This window comes from Coffea arabica, chromosome 11e (genome assembly GCF_036785885.1).
Source record: "Coffea arabica cultivar ET-39 chromosome 11e, Coffea Arabica ET-39 HiFi, whole genome shotgun sequence".
Classification (NCBI taxonomy): Eukaryota; Viridiplantae; Streptophyta; class Magnoliopsida; order Gentianales; family Rubiaceae; genus Coffea; species Coffea arabica.
In genome coordinates this window covers 58,505,244-58,523,926 of record NC_092331.1, presented here as the reverse complement: position 1 = coordinate 58,523,926, position 18,683 = coordinate 58,505,244, and the positions used below count along the sequence as shown (strand labels likewise).

The following is an 18,683-nucleotide window of genomic DNA, read 5'->3' as shown; positions in this document are numbered from 1 at the left end:
AGTCCCAGAAAAAAATGATTTTTTTTTCTTTTTACCCTCCGTAGATTAATACATTTGATAGTGATAGTAGAATAGGGGTGATTTAGGATATTTGAAAACTCTAGTGTTAAAGATTCAAAACAATTGTGCCTACAAGAGGTGCAAAGTGAAAATGACTATTGGCAAAGTGCAAAGTGAAATTGTGGAGGACATGGCTATTGGCAGTTGTAAAATTTGTTATTGACACTCCAATTATTGTTTAGTTAATTAATTCACCCTAAAAGGCTAACAGGCTAAAAGATACCCCCTGCTCATTATTTAGACACCCCGTACACTGCAAAGATGGGCAATAGGATTAGATTTATGGGTAAAAGATTATTGTTACTGCGATTATTTAATAAACGGTGTTACCATATTGTTAATAAATTATAATTTATTGTTAACTACTTGTACAGCAGTGAATTACAAGTGTTGTTATACCACATAAACAAAATTACTTTTTACACTTACGATCGTTTTTTGCCACTTTCCCTTATATATGTATGACCATTTCTGTTAGCAAGAATAGGAAGAATGACAATAAAAGTATCAATAATAATATTCACCCTTTTCAAAATAAACTTTTACAATTCTAGAATAAAAGTTCAAATTCAGGTAAAAGCGTTCCACTAGATAAGATTGGCTGTGCATGTAGAATGGATAGAGGTGAGCGTATTTTAAGAAATTGTGGACATGTTTCGATAGCAATTAAATGATGAGTGAAAAATATATTAACGACACAGGCAGATAAATTTTTGCAAGTAAGTAACTAAAGCCTTCCTTGGTCATCTTCTCAATAACAAAAGGCAGTTAGGCAGATATAAATTTCTGGCCAAGTGCTTCTAGCGTGGGTTGATTATTGGACGGTGTGAATTCACGAGCGATTTAAGCGTATTTTGACCACCCCATTTTAGATTTTTCCGAGTCTGCATATTCAATGGTACGATGGATTTGGAATTGGATGTTTTGAGAAGGACTCGCTACAAACATACAAGCAGAAAAACTCTTTTGAGTAGCAGCAGCAGAAGTGGCCCAAAACCAGGCAGGATGAAAGGCAAACTTCCAAGGGGGCAAATTGAGCGTTTTTACAAATGTGGTATCCACAGAATATCAAATTACAACACGACAAGAAAAATTGTCAGTGTTTGCATACACAAAGAACTCTCAATTTTCTCAAAAAGGATAAATACATGGATATGGGACAAGAAGTGAATTTGAAACAAAAAAAAAAAAGGTACACTCAAAATCTGAAAAAATGAAAAAGAATACAGATTCACAGACTTTCTGGACACTTGATCAAAAACTGTATATGACGGAAGTGTGCAAGTACAATGCTCATGGACGCTGATATACATATTTGGTGCGTGGATCGACAATGACGCCCTTCCCACCATTCACTTCTAGATCGTGCCTGCATCAGCAAAGTGATTGAAAAGTTAAAAGAAAGGCTGAAAACTTTTGCCTCTGATAAAACTATAAAGCATGGCCACTAAAAGAGGGGAAATGACTAATGGAATGCCTCCGTGATAAAAATCACTTGCTTCTCTAGCACCTATCCCAACTTCATGAAAACAATGAACAAGATATCAAAAGGGTATCAAAACTCAACTGGAACACAAAATCCGGAATTGTAAGCTGCTCTCGGGGGACATATCTAAATAGCTGAAGAAGCCGATCTACATATACCACCTTTTTCCACACCTGAGATGATTTCCGCAGAGTAATCAGCTCTCTAATGTTACAAAACAAGATCGAGGAGCTGAGGATTTAGCTCCTTTTGATGACATATTTCCTCAATAACTACAATGAAAAAGCTTTCACACTCAACCTTGAGAGACCCACTTCGTTATAATAGCTAACTAGGGCCATCATGGAGTATACATCCTTAAAGAAACTGAGCAAGCAAGCGGAATAAAAATAACCAATTATTGAAGAAAGAATAATAGAGTAGATACCAGATTGATTAGTCCTTGTTCCTGGGCTAGTGGGATGGGGTATAAAGAGCATCAGTTCTTAGTAATACATACCACATTATCAACAAATAATTGCATTGCGAAAATAGCTGCTTTCAAGCCAAAGGTGGGGTGTAGGACATATATAGCCTGCAAAATGAAAATTTCAAACCAAATGTCTTCTCATGGATAAGAGAACAGTAAATATCACCTATGGTGGCTGCTCAAACGAAAATGCCAAGAGGGGAACAACACATACATGAAGATTACGCTGGTGTTTTCGACCAAGTATTTGCTGTAGTCTTCTCATCCATCCCAGGTCTGGTTGCCTATTTGTACAATAATACAGTTCCACATGTGAGAAACCACAAGCCAGTTTGAGCGGGTGCATTTCATGTAAAACCTACTAACTCAACCATCATAAAACTTCCAACTTTTTGTTTTGACACTGTAGTCTTACTCGTTTCCAGTTGGGTATCTAAGCTTCAATAAATAAAATAAAATAAAATTCGAGCATACGTTGTACCTCTAACTGGACAACATTGAAATGGGCCAAATTCAGCAACAAGCTAGGCCCCTTGAAAACAGACTTTTGCATCTTTCTCTAAGGTGTACTAGTGCCTTGATGCAAAGTACACACTGCTAAAGTACAATAAGGACTCATAAACACGTTCTTTTTGTTTTCTTAAAGACATTTTACCCACTTGCACAAGTCAACAGAAAGAAGATCAACTAAGTTGATGACAGGTTGATAAAGGAATACTCACGCTTGTAAAGATGCAGCAGAATGGAAGTAAACAATGGAGTAAGGCTTCTGTATCAAGGGCTCAAACTCCTGAAATGCATATAAATTCTCTTACAGTCAAGTTATTACTAGAAATTTGGAAATATTACATTTGAAAAGTCCAGAAGGATCAAATACCCAGGAACAGTGAGTCATATTGCAAACATGATGCAGGAGTTAATTTATCATATACCTGAGGAAAATATAATGAAGAAAGCAAGCAATAATTATTTACCTTAACCACATAAAGTATAAAACGCTCTAGATCAAGACAGCGTAAAAGGAAATGTGCACCCACAATGACCATAACTGGTCTACCCTCACTATCAACCCCACCTCGATAGCTGAAATATAAGCAATAAATCAGATGTCAGTTTGCAATTATCGCAATAACCCACTCCAATAGCAGAACTCAAGTCCATTTTCCCATAAAGTTGATCAATAGTGGCAAGCACAACAGTGGTTTATCTCTCTCTCTCTCTCTCTCTCTCTCTCTCACACACACACACAAAACCAATGCTGAGACAGAGTCACTAACATATGAAAGTATGAAATGACACTTTCAATCTGTATATTAGAAAGTATGAAATGCGAAATGGGAGAAAAGGAAGAAAGCAAAACACTAAAAATAAAAAAGAAACAGCTTCACAAAAGACTACAGCAAGATGAGCATTGTGAGACTTTCCGGGTGTGTGTGTGATTAATATTTGTTGAAAGACGAACATTGTGAGACTTGGTAAATGGTACGAACCAAAAGGGGTAAAAAGAAGAAATATCATGTAGTTTGCAGTCAAATGCCTCCATTACTTTAAATGAAACAAACTTCAACAGCAAATCTTGGTATGTACCAAAGGCATTAGGATCCATTACCAGCATGAATGGGACTTTGTGGAACATGAGGCACTCTAGAAGACTATACAAAAATGAACTGAATGCAATAATGACAATACGAAAGTGATGGAAAAAGTGAATGGACTGTTAACACCCCCAACAAAAGCCAATAATTGCTTACACAATTTTCATTTCTGCAATTTCAGAAAGATTGAGAGAATTTGCTTTTGCAAGGTATCGGGAATGGAGAGAATATTCTTCTGCAGCAGATAAAGGAGGTCCCCCGAGGTCACCATATCCAAGCATTTTACAACAGTTCCAACCACTCTGAGCTTGAGCAGTTTTTTCCCACTGTTCTTTACGTCGCTGGTCTGGGTCCTTTATCAACGACATAAAGGCAGGATCCAAGTATGAATCCAAATATGAAGAACTCCTATTGAAGGAACAGCAAAAAGGAGTATTAGATAAGACAGATAAATGCAGCATCCACACCAAGGTACCAGGAGTGAGAAAATTCAAAATGCAAATACAGTATTATCCTGCCAGCACAAGATGTTCATTGAGCTCATCTTAGCTTAGAGACTGACATGGGGGGAAAAAGTAAAGAAAAAGAAGAGCAAGGAGAAGAAGAAGAATGACATAGTAAGCCAACCTCCTTGTCAACCCAAGATCACTGACAGGGAGATCATTGGAAGGTTGTGGAGGTTTTGGAATACTCTTCTTCACATTGGGCAGAGACTTTATTCTGATTTTTCGCTCATCTATAACTGTCTCACCATTTTCATCGCCAACATCTGCAGGTAGTTTTGAAATAGCTATCTCCTCTTCCTGTTTGTCACGTGGAAAATAAAGTGGAAGCAATCTGCGTGCAAATGGTAGAAGGGTTTAAAATTCCCAATATTCGGAACATGAATAGGACATGCCAATTGACCACAGCAAGCATTGCCAGTACACTGCATTACACAATGTCAACAAAGTTAGTAACAACACTATCTAAAGACAGGTCTCTAAGAATACCTTTTATATATCTCAGTATCAGTTGATGTAGCTGTACAGAATACAACGGCGTTGATTTTATCTTTCTGCTTCTCAAGAAACCGTCTCACAGTTCCTAATGAAAAAAGCAAACAAAAAATTGAAGGAACAGTAATAAGTTCATCCCAATCACCCTGACGTCAAGCAAATTCAGTAATACGATCCGTAAACAAATTTATTAATTTCATTTGTTTTCCAGCTGCTGAGGAATGAGGATAGAACTCTTAAAACATGGGGTATTCCACGCATGTGATTCAAATGCCACTCCAAGAAAATCTCTGCACTTAAGGTATTAAAATGCCTGAATAATGAAATCTGAATGGTGTAAAAAGTATCTTACTTATTGCAACATGTGCAGCTGGTTCTCGTGGATAATTTTTGGCTTCTGTATATATACAGCCCACAGCAATACTGCACTCACATTTTAATGCAGATAGATAAGTTCCACATAAATGAATAACACCCAATAGATAAGCTAGAAAAGAAAGTGAAAATAACTATGCTACCAACCTTTGCAGTCCATTTTCAATGAGAAGTTCAAGACAAGACCTGTAGCAGTGACTCAGCGCATTCTCTGCAGCAGTGTGATACTTTACTGCATACTTGGGACCAACAGTATGTATAATCCTCCTGTGAAGTGTCACAATAAAAACAATTAGCGACTGAAGCATTAGTGGCACAAGGCTTTCCTCTTTGCAGCTATACAGAAGTACATTGATTTGTTCTAGTGAAACAACTGATAACCCCACCTTGCAGGAAGATCGTATGCATTGGTAACTTTTGCCATTCCTGTTCGACAGCCACCCTAGAATGAGGCAGATAAATTTATTTACAAAAAATGAAAAAAATTTGTACTAAAAGATCTGCATAATAGACCATCAAAAAGAACCAATAACATGCTTATGCAGCACAAAAAATTAATGCACACAGAGACATGTATACAAGTAAAACTCACCAAAGTTGCACATTCTTCTGCAAGACCAGGTCCAGCTGCAGCATGCAACCCTGGGCTGCTATGTGCTTCATCCAAGTTCTGCCAACCACATATGAGCACATGATGTCAGATGCAACATAACCATAGTAATGTGCTTAAGTAGTTACTCTCAAATGTTGCAATGAATAATTTTCACATCTTCTTTGATGCAATATAACATGACAAGAGCAATAATGGATTCGCACTCCCCAGGTTACAGCAGCAGAATAGCCTTGGGTATCCATTCCAGAGGAAACAAAATCACATTGCCCAAGGTTTTACTTGAATGATGGATACATGAGTCCAAGATGTATCTTGAATCATTACTTTGTAAATTAATATACGTGTTATGAGTTTTGGCAGGTATGAATTCAACAGCATGTGTGGGGTCAAAGATCTCGTTAACAGAAACTCCAACAACAATGCAAAAGCCATGGCAATAGTACCCAGAAGAATATCCATTCTTGCAACATCTAGTAAAAAGAAACCAGCAAAATTTATACACAAGCTAATAGTAAGAGACAACAAATTTCCAAAATTTATTTATGTGAGAAAATTAAATTTCCAAAACCCAATTCAAACTTCAGCAACAAAAACAGAAACAAGCGAGTGCAACATTTTCGATCAGATAAAGGATTAATAAAGCTGGAAAATGAAGGAGACATTCACAATATGCTTTAGGTACAAAAAAAAGCCAGGACTCAAACCTAAAAATTGGATTGATAATTTCCTGGTCCCTATATGATGAGAATGAACAGTGTTTTTTCCATCCTTTAATTGATAGATCATACAAAGCAATATGCACCAAAAATCTTTTATCATAACACAATGATAGGAATCATTCATCGTGCCACAGAAAAAGTACCTGGGCAAGTAATCAAAGTTTACCTCGTTAGTCGAGTTTACAACTGCATCCACCTCAAGATTCCAAGGATTCCCTCTCCACAAATATATCTTTGAGTTAATTTCATGATCGACAGGAAACCTAGAAACCATTCCATTTCCACTACTCCCAGCCTCAGATGCAGATGTCAAAGGGTCAGCAAAATAAGAATTTGGAAAAGGCCCATCTTCATTCTCATATGCATATCTATACTCCCCATCACTCCAACGGGGAACTTGATCCAATGTCACCACAGAATCTCCACTATCCATAGGCAGTCCACCACGATTTGGGGTTGCAGCCCCAGGCCTATACATACTTTACAGCTCCCCAACAAACTTCTTCCTTTTGTATCCCACAAGTTACACCTAAATTCTCACCAACACACAAAACACATAAGGAAGCTTCAAAATTCCCACATGAATTTTCACCAGGAGAAAAAAAGATCCTCCTGCAAAAACCAGGAAATAAGAGAAGCTATACATCAAAATTAAACTAATCTTTTACCATCTAATAAACGTACTTGACCTCATACATATAGGTATACCAACAACAACATCAACATAAAGATTGAAACTTTCATGCAAAAAAAAAAAATCTTAAAGTAACTGATTAATCAATGGGCCTGAAAAACGCAAAAGAATATTAAAAAAAATCCTTAGCTTAATTAGGATTGAACAAAATAATGCAGGCATCGACTAGTAATTTCATGCGTGTAAACCTCTATTGGAGACTTTATATGAATGAAATCAAATTTAAGGTTTCTGCAAACAAGAAATTTACCTTGTTCTCCGTAAAATTGTCAAACATATGACAGGGAAGCATGTTAATAACAATGATTTGCTTATGTACCTGAATAATATGGACTTCAGATTTGGGAAGCGAGGCAATTGACTTGCATGATTGAGAGAAATAGCAGAAAACAATAATATAATTAAATATTTCGGAAATCTTTTAAAAGTTTACCTGATGAGGTCGGGGCGGGTCGGGTGACGAAACGGAGCTCAGTTGGACAAGCTGAAGACGTTGAGAAGGTTGAGGCTGGGCAGTACCGTTATCTGTTGTTTTGGCTGCTGCGCCTGCGGGATCTTACGGAAATTTTCTTTTCTTTTCCCATTTTTTCTTCCTGCTTTTGGGGTTAAATGATTACGGTTGGATTTTGTAATTTTTTTCTGTGGTTTAGGAAGAGTTGAAGACTCGTTGACACATTCACGCCTTTAGGGACACAGAAGAACAGATTTCTCGTCCCATCCTTCCTTCAGTCATAGACGGTGCGGACAAAATTCTAAGTACTATCTGACAATTTTTTGGCTTTAGACAACGATTTTGCCCTTTGCAAATTCAATATATTGTTTGGTGCCGTCCTTATAAAGCAAGAGATCCCGTTGAACCACGGATTCTTTCAACCAATAATTCTGTTTGTTTGGATTGTTAATTTTAAGAGTTTTTGTAATTTAAAAAAATATTGTGACGATTTGATGAGGTAAAAAAATGATTGAAAAATGTATTTACGAAAAACGTAAAAATTTTTCATCGAAAAGCACATTCCAAACAAGTTAGGGTAAACGAATATAATCAAGTCGAACACTTTAATGTTCAAATTTGTTTGATTATTTTAACGAATTTGAAATTTTGTTCAAACTTAACTTGTTTATCTATCGAACTGAGGTTGAACGAGTTTTTTTTTTTTTTTTTTTTATCGAATTTGAATGTTATTGAATATAAAATACTGTTCAAATTCGACTCAACTAGCTGGCGAACCACCAAGGTTGAAGGAGTTCTTATCGATCCGAACTCGATTCGAGTATCAAGTACTTTGATTTATCTTTTAGCTCGAAATATATTGTCTACCTAAACTAGCCAAAAAAAGAAAAAGAAAAATGATAGACAGTCTAATACTATATTAAGTTTTCTACTGCATGTGGTATAAAACTATAAGTTTTCAATGCCGCAATCAACTACTATTATAAAAAGGATATATATTTTAGTAGTGAAGCCAATGATGAATACGTCATTTGCTAAATGTGCATTAGCATTTAGCAACATCTGTTTGTATCATGTTCTGATAAAAGGTAAAGAAACTGCACTCAGGGAGAATGCAGCTTGATCCATGACCACAGGTGAGCATTTTTTTCTTACTAGTTTCAAGAGAAACTACTCGTAGATAATACATTTTACGACTAATAAAGAAGTTTCTTGAAGCATTATTAAACTTCATCATGAAGACGTATACAATCTGAGCCCTTGTGTTCCAGTCTCCAGATCGAAAACTAGTAGTAGTTTCTTTTGCATACCTTTTCTAAAATCTGTTTTTTTTTTTTTTTAAAAAAAAGAAAATAAAAAGCCAAATATCATATTAATTAGGACAGAAACAAAAATCTCATTCTTACTGTCATGTGCATTGGGCTTTGAAAAATGAAGTATGAAGGATCTCTTACGACAACAACCTGGCTCCAGAAGCATAACGTGCTGCAAGCACAAGCACCTGAATCAAAGGAAGAAATCTAGTTGATGTACTAATTAAGGATTAGAAAGTAGAGCCAATTCACCACCACTAATGACTCTGCAACCACCATCTGTCTGCCTAAAGATTGCTTTATCAGCATTTTTCAGGTTCCAGAATCTAATCTTCATTTTAAGATAGGAGGAGCTCATGGGCTTCTCTATTTATTGCTCTCCTCTAGCTCTAAGTCTCTAACCAAGTGGATCTTCATGCTGCTCAATTATTGAACTTACCAGCCCGCTTTCGATCCTAACATCATTGTTTACCTTCAGGAAAGAGCAAAGGAGATATCAAATGTGTCAAAACATGCAAAGCAATTGTTACTACTAGGAATCAAGACAGTGTTTTTTGCCATCAGGACCACATCTGATCCAAGAAAAAGGTACGTACCGTCCCAGGTAGGTTAACGTACGTACCTGATTATAAATCTTCTTACAGACTTGATCGAACCAGAAGGTCTCTCTGGCTCCTTTCTTCATTCTTCTATCCCAGCCTTTTTCTTCAGCATGGAGATGAAGTTATCCCTGTCTTGAGGTGACATTCCATCCGCTGAACAATCTCCTACACCCCATTCAGCTCCTCGGATGCAATACTTGTCTAAAGTAGCTTGTCGATTTCTGAAGGTGCACATGAATGAATATACTGTAAGCGGTGGCAAGTTGTTTGTCTTGGGGAAAGTAGTTGTCATATTTTGTTCTGGAGCTCATATTTTTTACAACACAGCCTCCACATTAATAGACGTACGAACTAACAGTCAATTACTTGGAACAAGTAAAGAAAGGCAGGCAAAGTCACAAATAAAATGTCACTGCATCTTGACGTCTGGTCCCTGGTAAGCCCAAATTCTAATTACTTCTCATCTTTCATTTTTTTTTTCTGTTAAATAAGCAGGTTATCAAGACATTTTAAGAACAAATAGTTTATGCAAAGCCTCCAAATCTGATCAAGATGATCAATTTGACTCCACTTTGATAGATATATAGCAAGGAAAGTCATAAAAAGCTCAATTCACTTTTCTGACGCCCAGGGCGTTGAATGGCAACTCTTCCTACAAGACTATGAATAGTTAGAGAAGGAAAAACGTACTTCTCTTTGTTTAACCTAGTTTGCTCAAGCAACTTTTTGAGCAGGGGGGACTCCTTGAATTTTGCATCAGCTTCAGCATACTTCTTCTGGTTTTCTTCTGAAAATTCCAACATGTATCATTTCTTTTTTTTTCCTTAGACTTTTGACGTTAGTTAATTAAACCTAATCCCAGATTTAACCCTAAAAGCCGGCAACATGTATCATTTCTGAGTTAACAAATTTTAAGGAGAGATCAGCAGAATTATATAATTCAGTTGCTAACATACCATTCCAGCGTGACAGAAAGTCAATCTGAGGTAACTCAGGACCAGGAACTGACTCTATCCCAGAGAAGCCCGAGAAAAATCCAGCATTAGCTACCCCAAAGGAAAAAAAAAAAGGGATTCAGATATTTTACCCAAAAATAACACCTCGTATCAAATCTGTAAATGCGTATTTCATTACTGATTAGCACTAGTAATTACTACAAGAATTCAGAAAATAAAAACATTTCAGAAGCAACCACCAAAATACACTGAGATGATAAGGTGCTTAGTCAATTACCGGGACTGGAGCATAGCAAGAGGGCAGCAGAGGCAGCGAAAGAAACTAGTTGAACTTTTCTGATGGAAGCCGCAGCAGCTTCTTTTACTCTATTATTCCTAAAACCAACTACTGCTTCTGATTGCTGAAACTGTTTGGAAGGTAGAGATGGAACTTTAGAAGGAAAAAGTGATCTTGGCTTGATGGCAGATGGGTCCAGTGAAGCCCAGATTAAAGATGAGGCCATGATGATTGGTTATGTTTCTATCTCGTACTTCCTCTCTATCTTTCTGCCAAGCTCAACCAGAACTAGAACAAGACTTGCCCTTGCAGCATGTGTAAAGGTAGACGATGATGGGATCCTAGGAACCAGGCAGTCGCCAGTTACAAGAATTAACGGTTGTTATTTATTTCTACCAAGCAAACCCCCATCCTCTCCTCAGTCCTGCCTCTGCAGTGTTTTGCTGACTTCAGTGTGTCGTGGCAATCAGGTAGACAAGTACTCGGATTTCAGGGTCCTATGGTTAATAATTAAACATCAATTTTTTTCGGCAAATTGTTAATCCTTCAGCTCCATTGATTATTGATTTCCGTTATCTTGCAGAAGACAAACATGTATTTTCACATTTTTTTTCTCTCTCTTGAAAGGGAAGAAGATTAGGAAGCCCGTAATAGATGAAAGACAAATGAGAACCAATTTTTAGTTTCACAAGTCCAAGCACAAGCACACTTATAGCTAGTTTGGGAGTTGAGGATAGAAAAGAAAAGAAGAGAAGTTAAGTTATGAGAGAAAAGAAATGAGGAGATTTTAATGTTGTTTGGAAGTTTATGAAAGGAAAGAAATTATTTTGGATATATTGGTTAATAAAAATTTTATTCAATAACTTTTTAAGGATAAGATAGAATGGATAATTTTTAAATTTTTTGTAGACCCTCCTCAACTTTCCTTTGCTTTCTGCCCAATTTGGGATGGAAAATTTTTTTAACGGTGTATTTTTTTTCAAATCAGTTGCTTTCTTTTCTTTTCTATTTCACTAATAGCTAGTTTGGGAGTTTAGGAAAGAAAAGAAAAGAACAGAAACCTTAAGTTAGAAAAGAAAAGAAAAGATTATAATATCTTTTCATGTTATTTGGGAGTTTTGGAGAAGAAAGGAGATGAAATAACTTTCCTTTGTTTGGAAGGGAGAGAATTGAAAAGACAAGATTCAATTTTACGTAAAAACCCTTAAATCTTAAGATACCATGAGAATTTTATTAGGTTATATAGTTATATTTTAATCTTTTAAGGGTAAAAATGACATATGGTATAATTCATTTAACTCACTCCACTTTCTCACGTTTTCCGCCGATTTTGGGCAGAAAGTTTTTCTGACGTGGAAGGGAGCTGACATCCTTCCGTTTCTTTTCAATTCTTTCCTATCCAAAGTCCCAAATGTGAGAAAGATTCAACTTTCCTTTGTAATCTTTTCTTTTCTCACCAAATCTGCTCTTCCAAACTAGCTATAAATCTCCCAAACATTGGAAACATCTATCTTTCTCTTCCCTTTTTTTCTTTTCTGCTCAAATCTTATGTCCCAAACTAGCTATTAGTTTCTGAGTTTTGATAGGAACTAATTATTAGGTTTAAAGTTCTGATAGGATCCGATGCATTAGTATTGATATGATCGCACTTATGTCTAGGTTTTATTATGTCACTCATGCCTAGAAAATCCAATCCCTATGTTCTCTCTCTTTTTTTTTCCCCTTTCTCAATTCCTCTCATTTATGAACATATTTTTTTTGCCCAACAGACGCTTTCTTTGTAAGGAGTACGGACAGTCTCGAGCTAGAGCGGATGCGGTTGGGAGATCTTCTATACCAAGTAGTTAGTTTAATTTCAATTTAATCTGTATTGCCACGATAACCCCGTTCTAGGGCTCTCGATTGACAGCGAGATCAATGAGGCACCCAAAGTTAAAAGTCATCTGTTTTCACCATTTACAAAAACAAACTAATACATGTTGGAAGACAATTGGGGCCCGAATAAATAAATTCTCATATGCCATCGAATTCTTTTCATCTAAGAGAGATCCTATCACAGTTAAGGACTTTAAAACCCTGCACTAAGACCGTAAGGCGATCGAGTCCTCCAACATCTTATCCCCATCTGCTAATGCAAAAAGTTGGAGGGGAAAAATGCTCGAGCGTTACCATCCCAAATCCAGGAATCAAACAAACTGAGAAAAATAAGCAATTTAAATGAAACTGATCAAAATCTGGGCTTTCCAGTTGACTTGATGATCCAACAGATGAACCCGAAAAGAAAAACAAAACATAGCTAGAGTAGTGCCGTTCTACCCCTTAAACTTTCACTGGCATAGATCCTAGTGTGTTACCCCAAATGCATCAAACTAGCCCCAGCCATTTAAAGAAATTTCCTTTCCTCTGTATAATCTATCTTATTCTTCCAGCATGGCTATCTTATTCTTCCAGCATGGCCTTCGCTGCATCAACTAGTGCTGGTCGAAGATCATTAGAAGCTCGACCGAGTACAGTGTATCCTTCATTGTCCTCAACATCTACATTTGCTCCGTGTCTTATTAGTAGGAGAGCAACCTGTCAACAAAATATTTAGATCGGAATGAGATTACCTATGGATTGGCAAAGACATTCCCCAATTAACAGGATCAGACAGAGTATAAGAGAATTCTCTTATTCCCTTGCATGGTTATCATAAACTTCAAACATACATATTTTTTCATTTATTTCCGCAAAATATATTAGGCAGATGAATTGCAAGAGAAAAAAATCTGAAAAACCAGGATACTTGATACTTTGTAAGCACATCTAAACAGAATTCCCGTCACTGGTAATTACTCTGTCACACTTCCAATCACAAGTGAATAAATTTGTTGTATAAATACTTATTTTCTGAAGCTATGAAAATAAATAACAGCTAAAAAAGATACATATACATGGCATGTGCGTGAGTAATTAGGTGCATCTACAGTGAAATGGTTGGAGCACACAAAGGACATTGTAGAAACTTTACTTCTTTGTTGCCGCATATCACTGCATTCATAAGAGGAGTTTGACCCGCCTTATCAATATCATCAACCTCAGCTCCTTCCTCAATTAAGAGTTCAGACACTTCTGAGTTCCCTGTGCTGGCTGCACGATGTAATGGGGTACAACCAACCTGAATGATAATGATAAAAGATCATCAGAAAAGAATTTGCATGTTCTGAAAATATGCTGAGTGCTGATGCATTCATTCAAGAGCTATGCCCACATGTTGCATAACATGGTGCAACAAAATCTTTGAATAAGGGATAAAAAGGTTAAGGTGTAAGCACAAGCCTTGTCCTTCGCGTTGAGCTTTGCACCATGAGAGAGTAAAAGTTCAGCTATTTTAAACCGACCCTTGCTAGCAGCATAGTGGAGAGCTGTGCGACCACCATCATTCTTCTGATTAACATCAGCTCCTGCTGACAAGAACTGAAAACATTCAGGGCAAGCAATTTTAGAAGCACACAACATTTCTAACTGTTGCTTTATTTTCTTTTAAAGGAAGAAATTTACTGATGAAGAGACATGACATATAATAATATTCAGCATCCTATCAGATGTGCAGTTTGCCCCCAAAAAGTAAAATGCCATTTCCCCCTAAAAAAATCAATAACCATCTAGACCTCACATCAATCAACTACTGTGAATCCTCCGTTAGCCTGTAAATCTGTAAATCTCCATGACATCCAGTAGATAATCCCATCAAACTTAAAACTAAAAACCAACCATTTCATGGTATGCCCGTTAATTTATTCCAATATTTAATCAATACAAGAGCCCTATTCACAAATAGATATTATCCCTTGTTGCCTTGAAATTTCCTTCAGCATTCTAGCTCAAACCAGAGTACATTCTCTTGCAATAAAAACATTAGGCACGAAATCACTTTCGATAACTAACTAAGCAGAACAGAACACCACAAAAATGCATTAATGATTTAATGCAAGGATAAAGCGTGAGAGAAGCTCGATCATCACCTCTGCTCAGCAACATCTCCACAATCTCGACACTCCCGCTGCTTGCTGCAGAATGGAGAGGAGCCCAGCCTTCCTCATCGGTACTATTTACACCACTTACAGACGGTTCTGCTGCTGATAGAATCTTCACCACCTGAACCATTCACCAACACATACTTAGCTTTAAGATCAAAACAAATAGTCCACTCCTACAACTTGCAAATTTAACCTCCCCCCAACTCCGGCCACCAAAAAAAAAAAGAGGGGGTAATGCGGACAAGATTAACAAAGCTGGAACCTAGCTGAGGAACTCATAAAAATGGCGCTGAGAATCTAGTTGGTTTCACCATTTTTATGAGCTTGAACCAAAAATGTGCTCGGGCTGTGAGCAAACTGAGCTTTTATCTAGCCAAGCTTAAGTCGGCAGTTGATTGTATGACAAAAACAAAACAAACTCTACACTTTCAATAGCTATTAAACGCATTAAGCTTATTCAAATGGAACTAATGAACTTATGCGTAGAATCATCATAAATAAATATTAAAAACTACAGAAATTCAAAAAAAGATGAACAATGAAAGAACGAGGTGAAAAGGTAACATTAGAAGGACGAAACATCAATGTGCACCTGGGTTTGGGCAAAGGAGACGGCAACGTGAAGGAGAGAACGGCCATCTTCGTTGCGGAGAGAGAGGGCTTTGAGGAGCTGTCCGTCGGAGAGGGATTCGAAGACGGAAACGTCGCCGTTCTCAGCGGCTTTGAAGAGGTCTTCGTCTTTGATTTGGGTGTTGTTAGCTTTGAAATTGGGCTTTGGATTGTCGATTTCCATCTCCATATGTCCAGTGCTATTTTGCTATACTATTCGAGTTTCGAATTTCAGTCTGGTTCGGTAGTAAACTTAGGGTTTTGCAGTCGGTCAGTCCTAAAGGCCGGAATCCGTTAAGGAAGAAAGGGTATCTTGGTAGTCTACCGAAGAAGAAAGGGTAGAAGAGTACTTTGGCAATTACAGATCATATGGTAGCGTGTGTGTGTGTGTGTTTTTTTTTGGGGTCGTCTACAATAATAATTATAATATGGTAGTGTGTTTGTCATTATTGCGTCATAAACAAGTTCTTTGTTTTTAATTATCACATCAAGAGTCATCTTGAGACTCACTTAACCAAGGATGAAGAATGTGTGTACAATTCTCAACACTTTTTAAGAGAATAAACATAAATAATAGATCCAAAAACTATGGTTCTGTTCTGTGGTTGTAGTCCCAGTTGGGGGAGAGCCACGTCCAGGGATCGAGTCTCCGGGTTTACCTGATCGGTGATGTTGAGCAGCCTCTCCCGATCACGCAGTGAAATTTGTTGGATCGTACGATAACCAGTTCACGGATCTAGATACCCACTGTGCTGACAAAAAAAAATAAAAAAATAAAAAATACAAATAATAGATCCAAAACTAGTCATGAGGAGAAATCATTTTGCGAACAAATCTTCAAAGTTGGGATGAAATTAAACTGAGACTTAGAAACCCATTAAAGTCATCATCTGCAGTTTGAATTGCTGCCATGTAATTAAACAAGAAAATTGTAAAAAAAAAAAAAGGAAGAAGACAAATAAGTAAAAAAGAAAGAAATAATGAAATATAAAAAGGGGAATTAGTGCTGAATTTGATTACTACATACAGATGAATTTCACAGTAGCAAAACGGGGTTGCCCCAAAGGGGTGACCTGAGAACACAAGTGCAGCATATTGATGCTTGCATGGAATCTATAAGCAACCTGCAGCACCCAATGTCCACCGGTGTTCTCAGGTTCCATCCCTTTAGGGATATGCCGTTGTTGGTCAAAAGAAAGAAAGAAGCGAGGATCTTCGTTTGGACGATGAAGGAGAGAAAGGAAGCTCAATCTTCCAGAAAAGTGCATGCCTCGATTCCCCTTTTATATTCTGTGTGATGTTGTCATCTTATTGACATTAAGATGAAGATGTTGTCATCGCTCCGACATATACTACAACTCATTTCTCTGACGCTTTTGTCTCCTAAATCCGCCCCTTCCAACTAGTACTAGCGTCTCTTTTTAACTTCTTAGGGAAACTAATTGAATGGTGAGTTTTTTTTTGGTGTTTATATAAATTTTACTGTAAAAATTGTAGAAAAACTGTTGTGTATTTGAGACATTGAAGAAAAAGTTTCTTGTTTTTATTTTTATTGTTTCCTTTTCCTTCCTCCCTCTTCACCGCCGGCCTCTAGCCGCTCCCACCAAGGTGTGTATATTAAAAGCTTTGGAATATATTTAAAGGATTACTGTAGATAAAGTTATATATATATAGGGAGAACTGCACCAATCGTCCCTCACATATTACAGATGTGAAAATTTAGTCCCTCAAAACAAAAATGATCAGATTTAGTGCCTAACAAATAAAAAATGATTACCATTAATCCTTTTTCACTTTTCCGAACAAATTTTGGCCGGAATTCATTGGGTCCACTTGCAATGCCCAATTTTTAAAGGGTAAATTTGACAAATCACCGTTGACCAATTATGCGAAGGACCAACTTTGCAAAACTTTAGTTAAACATTCATTAAAAAAAACATAAAAATTAACCCACCATTATTTGCAATTCATCTCAACCCAAAATCTTAATACCAAGCAATTCAAACAGTATAGCATTGGCCTTAATAAATCTCACCATTGTGCTCAAGTAAATAAGTAATTTACTAAAATCAATCTCTGATAAAAAAGCATGTACTGATACTAGCACTAGTATAAAGTCCTTGCCGTTCAAATTTATCCACCGCTTTCATTTCTTAATGGCCGCCTGAGCTTCTTCCCAGAAGCCATTATCACAAATGCAAAGCCCTTGTTTTTATCATCTTTTTGCTTTATAATTTGCCACATCCAAGAAAAACAAAAACCACCCCTCAAAATCACTTCTTCAACAAATTCATCCAAGAAAAAAAAATAGAAAACATGATTCAAAATGACTCCTTTAACAAATTCATCGAGATAAACAAGACCCACCATTTAAAAATCACTTCATTAACAAATTATGTAGGACAAACAAAACCCACGATTTAATGTCACTTCAATAACAAATTCAGACCCAAAAGAAAAAAGAACAACCAACTAAAATCATTTCTTCAACTTCAACAAAAGTATCCAAAGTAAATTCTTTAATAGAAATACCAAACTCATGGAAGTACCTCAACATCAGTAACAGTGCCGCATTCAGCAAAGAGGTTCTTGATATTTGCAACGGTGAAAGACCATGGCAAATTTAGCACAAAAAGCTTTCTTTTCTGATTGGTTTGTGGGATTGACTCTATTTTTCCTTCGGTTGGCTCTGTTTTTTCTTCTACTGTAACAACTTCTTCAACTGTAGAGGTTGAGTATATTTGGAATCTTGGTTTTATCGTGAGTGCAGTGGAGGGAGGGGAAATAGTGAACGTTTTAAGAAAAAAGAAAAGGCACAGGTGAAAATGGGAAGTTTAAGGAAGTGTAAAGAGCATTTAGGGGAAGTTGACGGGAAGGAAGAGGAAGAAGAAAGTATGAAAAATGTTGCTGCTTCAATTACAACCATTGCTGCAAATTCTTTGGTTTAGGATTAAAAAATACATATCGTAATCTGGAATTCTGGTGTTGTCTTCTTCATTCATTAGCTTGGTTAGCCTTTCTCTTACAAGTCTTCAATCATCAATTTCCTTCAGATGAATTTCAATCAGTTGGGAGTTTGCAATTCGGGTTTGTTTTGGGTTGAGATGAATTGCAAATAATGGTGGGTTAGTTTTTATGTTTTTTTTTTTTAATGAATGTTTTAACTAAAAGTTTGCAAAATTGGTCCTTCGCATAATTGGTCAGTGATTTGTCATTTTTACCCTTTAAAAATTGGGCATTGCATGTGGATCCAATGAGTTCCGGCCAAAATTTGTTCGGAAAAGTGAAAAAGGATTAAAGATGATCATTTTTTATTTGTTAGGCACTAAATCTGATCATTTTTGTTCTGAGGGACTAAATTTTCACATCTATAATATGTGAGGGACGATTGATGCAGTTCTCCCTATATATATATATATATATATATATATACCCATCTATTAAAAG

The 18,683-nt window shown here is 36.7% G+C and overlaps 3 protein-coding genes across 10 annotated transcripts; all 3 read right to left on the bottom strand.

The window, feature by feature from the left end:
• Positions 1–1,046: 1,046 nt before the first annotated feature.
• LOC113719258 (uncharacterized) lies at positions 1,047–7,883 on the bottom strand. Of its 6 annotated transcripts, none has more exons than XM_027244425.2 (16): positions 7,443–7,883; positions 7,260–7,328; positions 6,482–6,844; positions 5,576–5,653; positions 5,370–5,425; positions 5,131–5,250; positions 4,961–5,031; positions 4,603–4,696; positions 4,238–4,447; positions 3,767–4,018; positions 2,990–3,098; positions 2,738–2,805; positions 2,230–2,299; positions 2,046–2,120; positions 1,628–1,719; positions 1,047–1,429 (listed from the first exon to the last, which is right to left on the bottom strand). In XM_027244425.2, the coding sequence occupies exons 3-16, from the start codon at positions 6,791–6,793 to the stop codon at positions 1,354–1,356; spliced, it is 1,683 nt and encodes a 560-aa protein (XP_027100226.1). In that variant the 5' UTR covers positions 6,794–6,844; positions 7,260–7,328; positions 7,443–7,883; the 3' UTR covers positions 1,047–1,353. The 6 variants fall into 6 exon arrangements, with proteins under 6 accessions (XP_027100226.1, XP_027100223.1, XP_027100224.1 ...); XM_027244422.2 differs by having other exon boundaries at positions 6,482–6,927; positions 7,443–7,882; XM_027244423.2 differs by lacking the exon at positions 7,260–7,328 and having other exon boundaries at positions 6,482–6,927; positions 7,443–7,882.
• A 953-nt stretch (positions 7,884–8,836) lies between these two features.
• Positions 8,837–11,272, bottom strand: LOC113719246 (uncharacterized). 3 transcript variants are annotated; one of them, XR_011824955.1, is made up of 5 exons: positions 10,609–11,270; positions 10,332–10,421; positions 10,066–10,162; positions 9,396–9,596; positions 8,837–9,245 (listed from the first exon to the last, which is right to left on the bottom strand). XR_011824955.1 is itself a non-coding variant. In XM_072071684.1 (4 exons), exons 1-4 carry the CDS (start codon positions 10,832–10,834, stop codon positions 9,455–9,457), a joined length of 555 nt encoding a protein of 184 aa, XP_071927785.1. In that variant the 5' UTR covers positions 10,835–11,270; the 3' UTR covers positions 9,393–9,454. The 3 variants fall into 3 exon arrangements, 1 of the variants encoding a protein (XP_071927785.1); XR_011824956.1 differs by lacking the exon at positions 10,332–10,421 and having other exon boundaries at positions 10,609–11,272; XM_072071684.1 differs by lacking the exon at positions 8,837–9,245 and having other exon boundaries at positions 9,393–9,596.
• A 1,532-nt stretch (positions 11,273–12,804) lies between these two features.
• On the bottom strand, positions 12,805–16,483 carry LOC113719245 (uncharacterized). The gene is made up of 6 exons (XM_027244408.2): positions 16,264–16,483; positions 15,220–15,983; positions 14,613–14,745; positions 13,927–14,051; positions 13,619–13,765; positions 12,805–13,182 (listed from the first exon to the last, which is right to left on the bottom strand). The coding sequence occupies exons 2-6, from the start codon at positions 15,424–15,426 to the stop codon at positions 13,048–13,050; spliced, it is 747 nt and encodes a 248-aa protein (XP_027100209.1). The 5' UTR covers positions 15,427–15,983; positions 16,264–16,483; the 3' UTR covers positions 12,805–13,047.
• Between the last annotated feature and the right edge of the window lie 2,200 nt (positions 16,484–18,683).

Excerpts from the sequence above, each read along its gene's own strand:
- LOC113719246 (XM_072071684.1), bottom strand. The coding sequence starts at position 10,834 with ATGGCCTCATCTTTAATCTGGGCTTCACTGGACCCATCTGCCATCAAG. Across the intron at positions 10,422-10,608 it reads CTTGCTATGCTCCAGTCCCG|CTAATGCTGGATTTTTCTCG; the intron begins GTAATTGACTAA and ends CCTTTGGGGTAG. Across the intron at positions 10,163-10,331 it reads CTTTCTGTCACGCTGGAATG|AAGAAAACCAGAAGAAGTAT; the intron begins GTATGTTAGCAA and ends TGGAATTTTCAG.
- LOC113719258 (XM_027244425.2), bottom strand. The coding sequence starts at position 6,793 with ATGTATAGGCCTGGGGCTGCAACCCCAAATCGTGGTGGACTGCCTATG. Across the intron at positions 5,251-5,369 it reads GCATACGATCTTCCTGCAAG|GAGGATTATACATACTGTTG; the intron begins GTGGGGTTATCA and ends GACACTTCACAG. Across the intron at positions 2,806-2,989 it reads TTATACTTTATGTGGTTAAG|GAGTTTGAGCCCTTGATACA; the intron begins GTAAATAATTAT and ends TATGCATTTCAG.
- LOC113719245 (XM_027244408.2), bottom strand. The coding sequence starts at position 15,426 with ATGGAGATGGAAATCGACAATCCAAAGCCCAATTTCAAAGCTAACAAC. Across the intron at positions 14,052-14,612 it reads GGAGATGTTGCTGAGCAGAG|GAGCTGATGTTAATCAGAAG; the intron begins GTGATGATCGAG and ends TCTTGTCAGCAG. Across the intron at positions 13,183-13,618 it reads TGATATGCGGCAACAAAGAA|GTTGCTCTCCTACTAATAAG; the intron begins GTAAAGTTTCTA and ends TTTTGTTGACAG.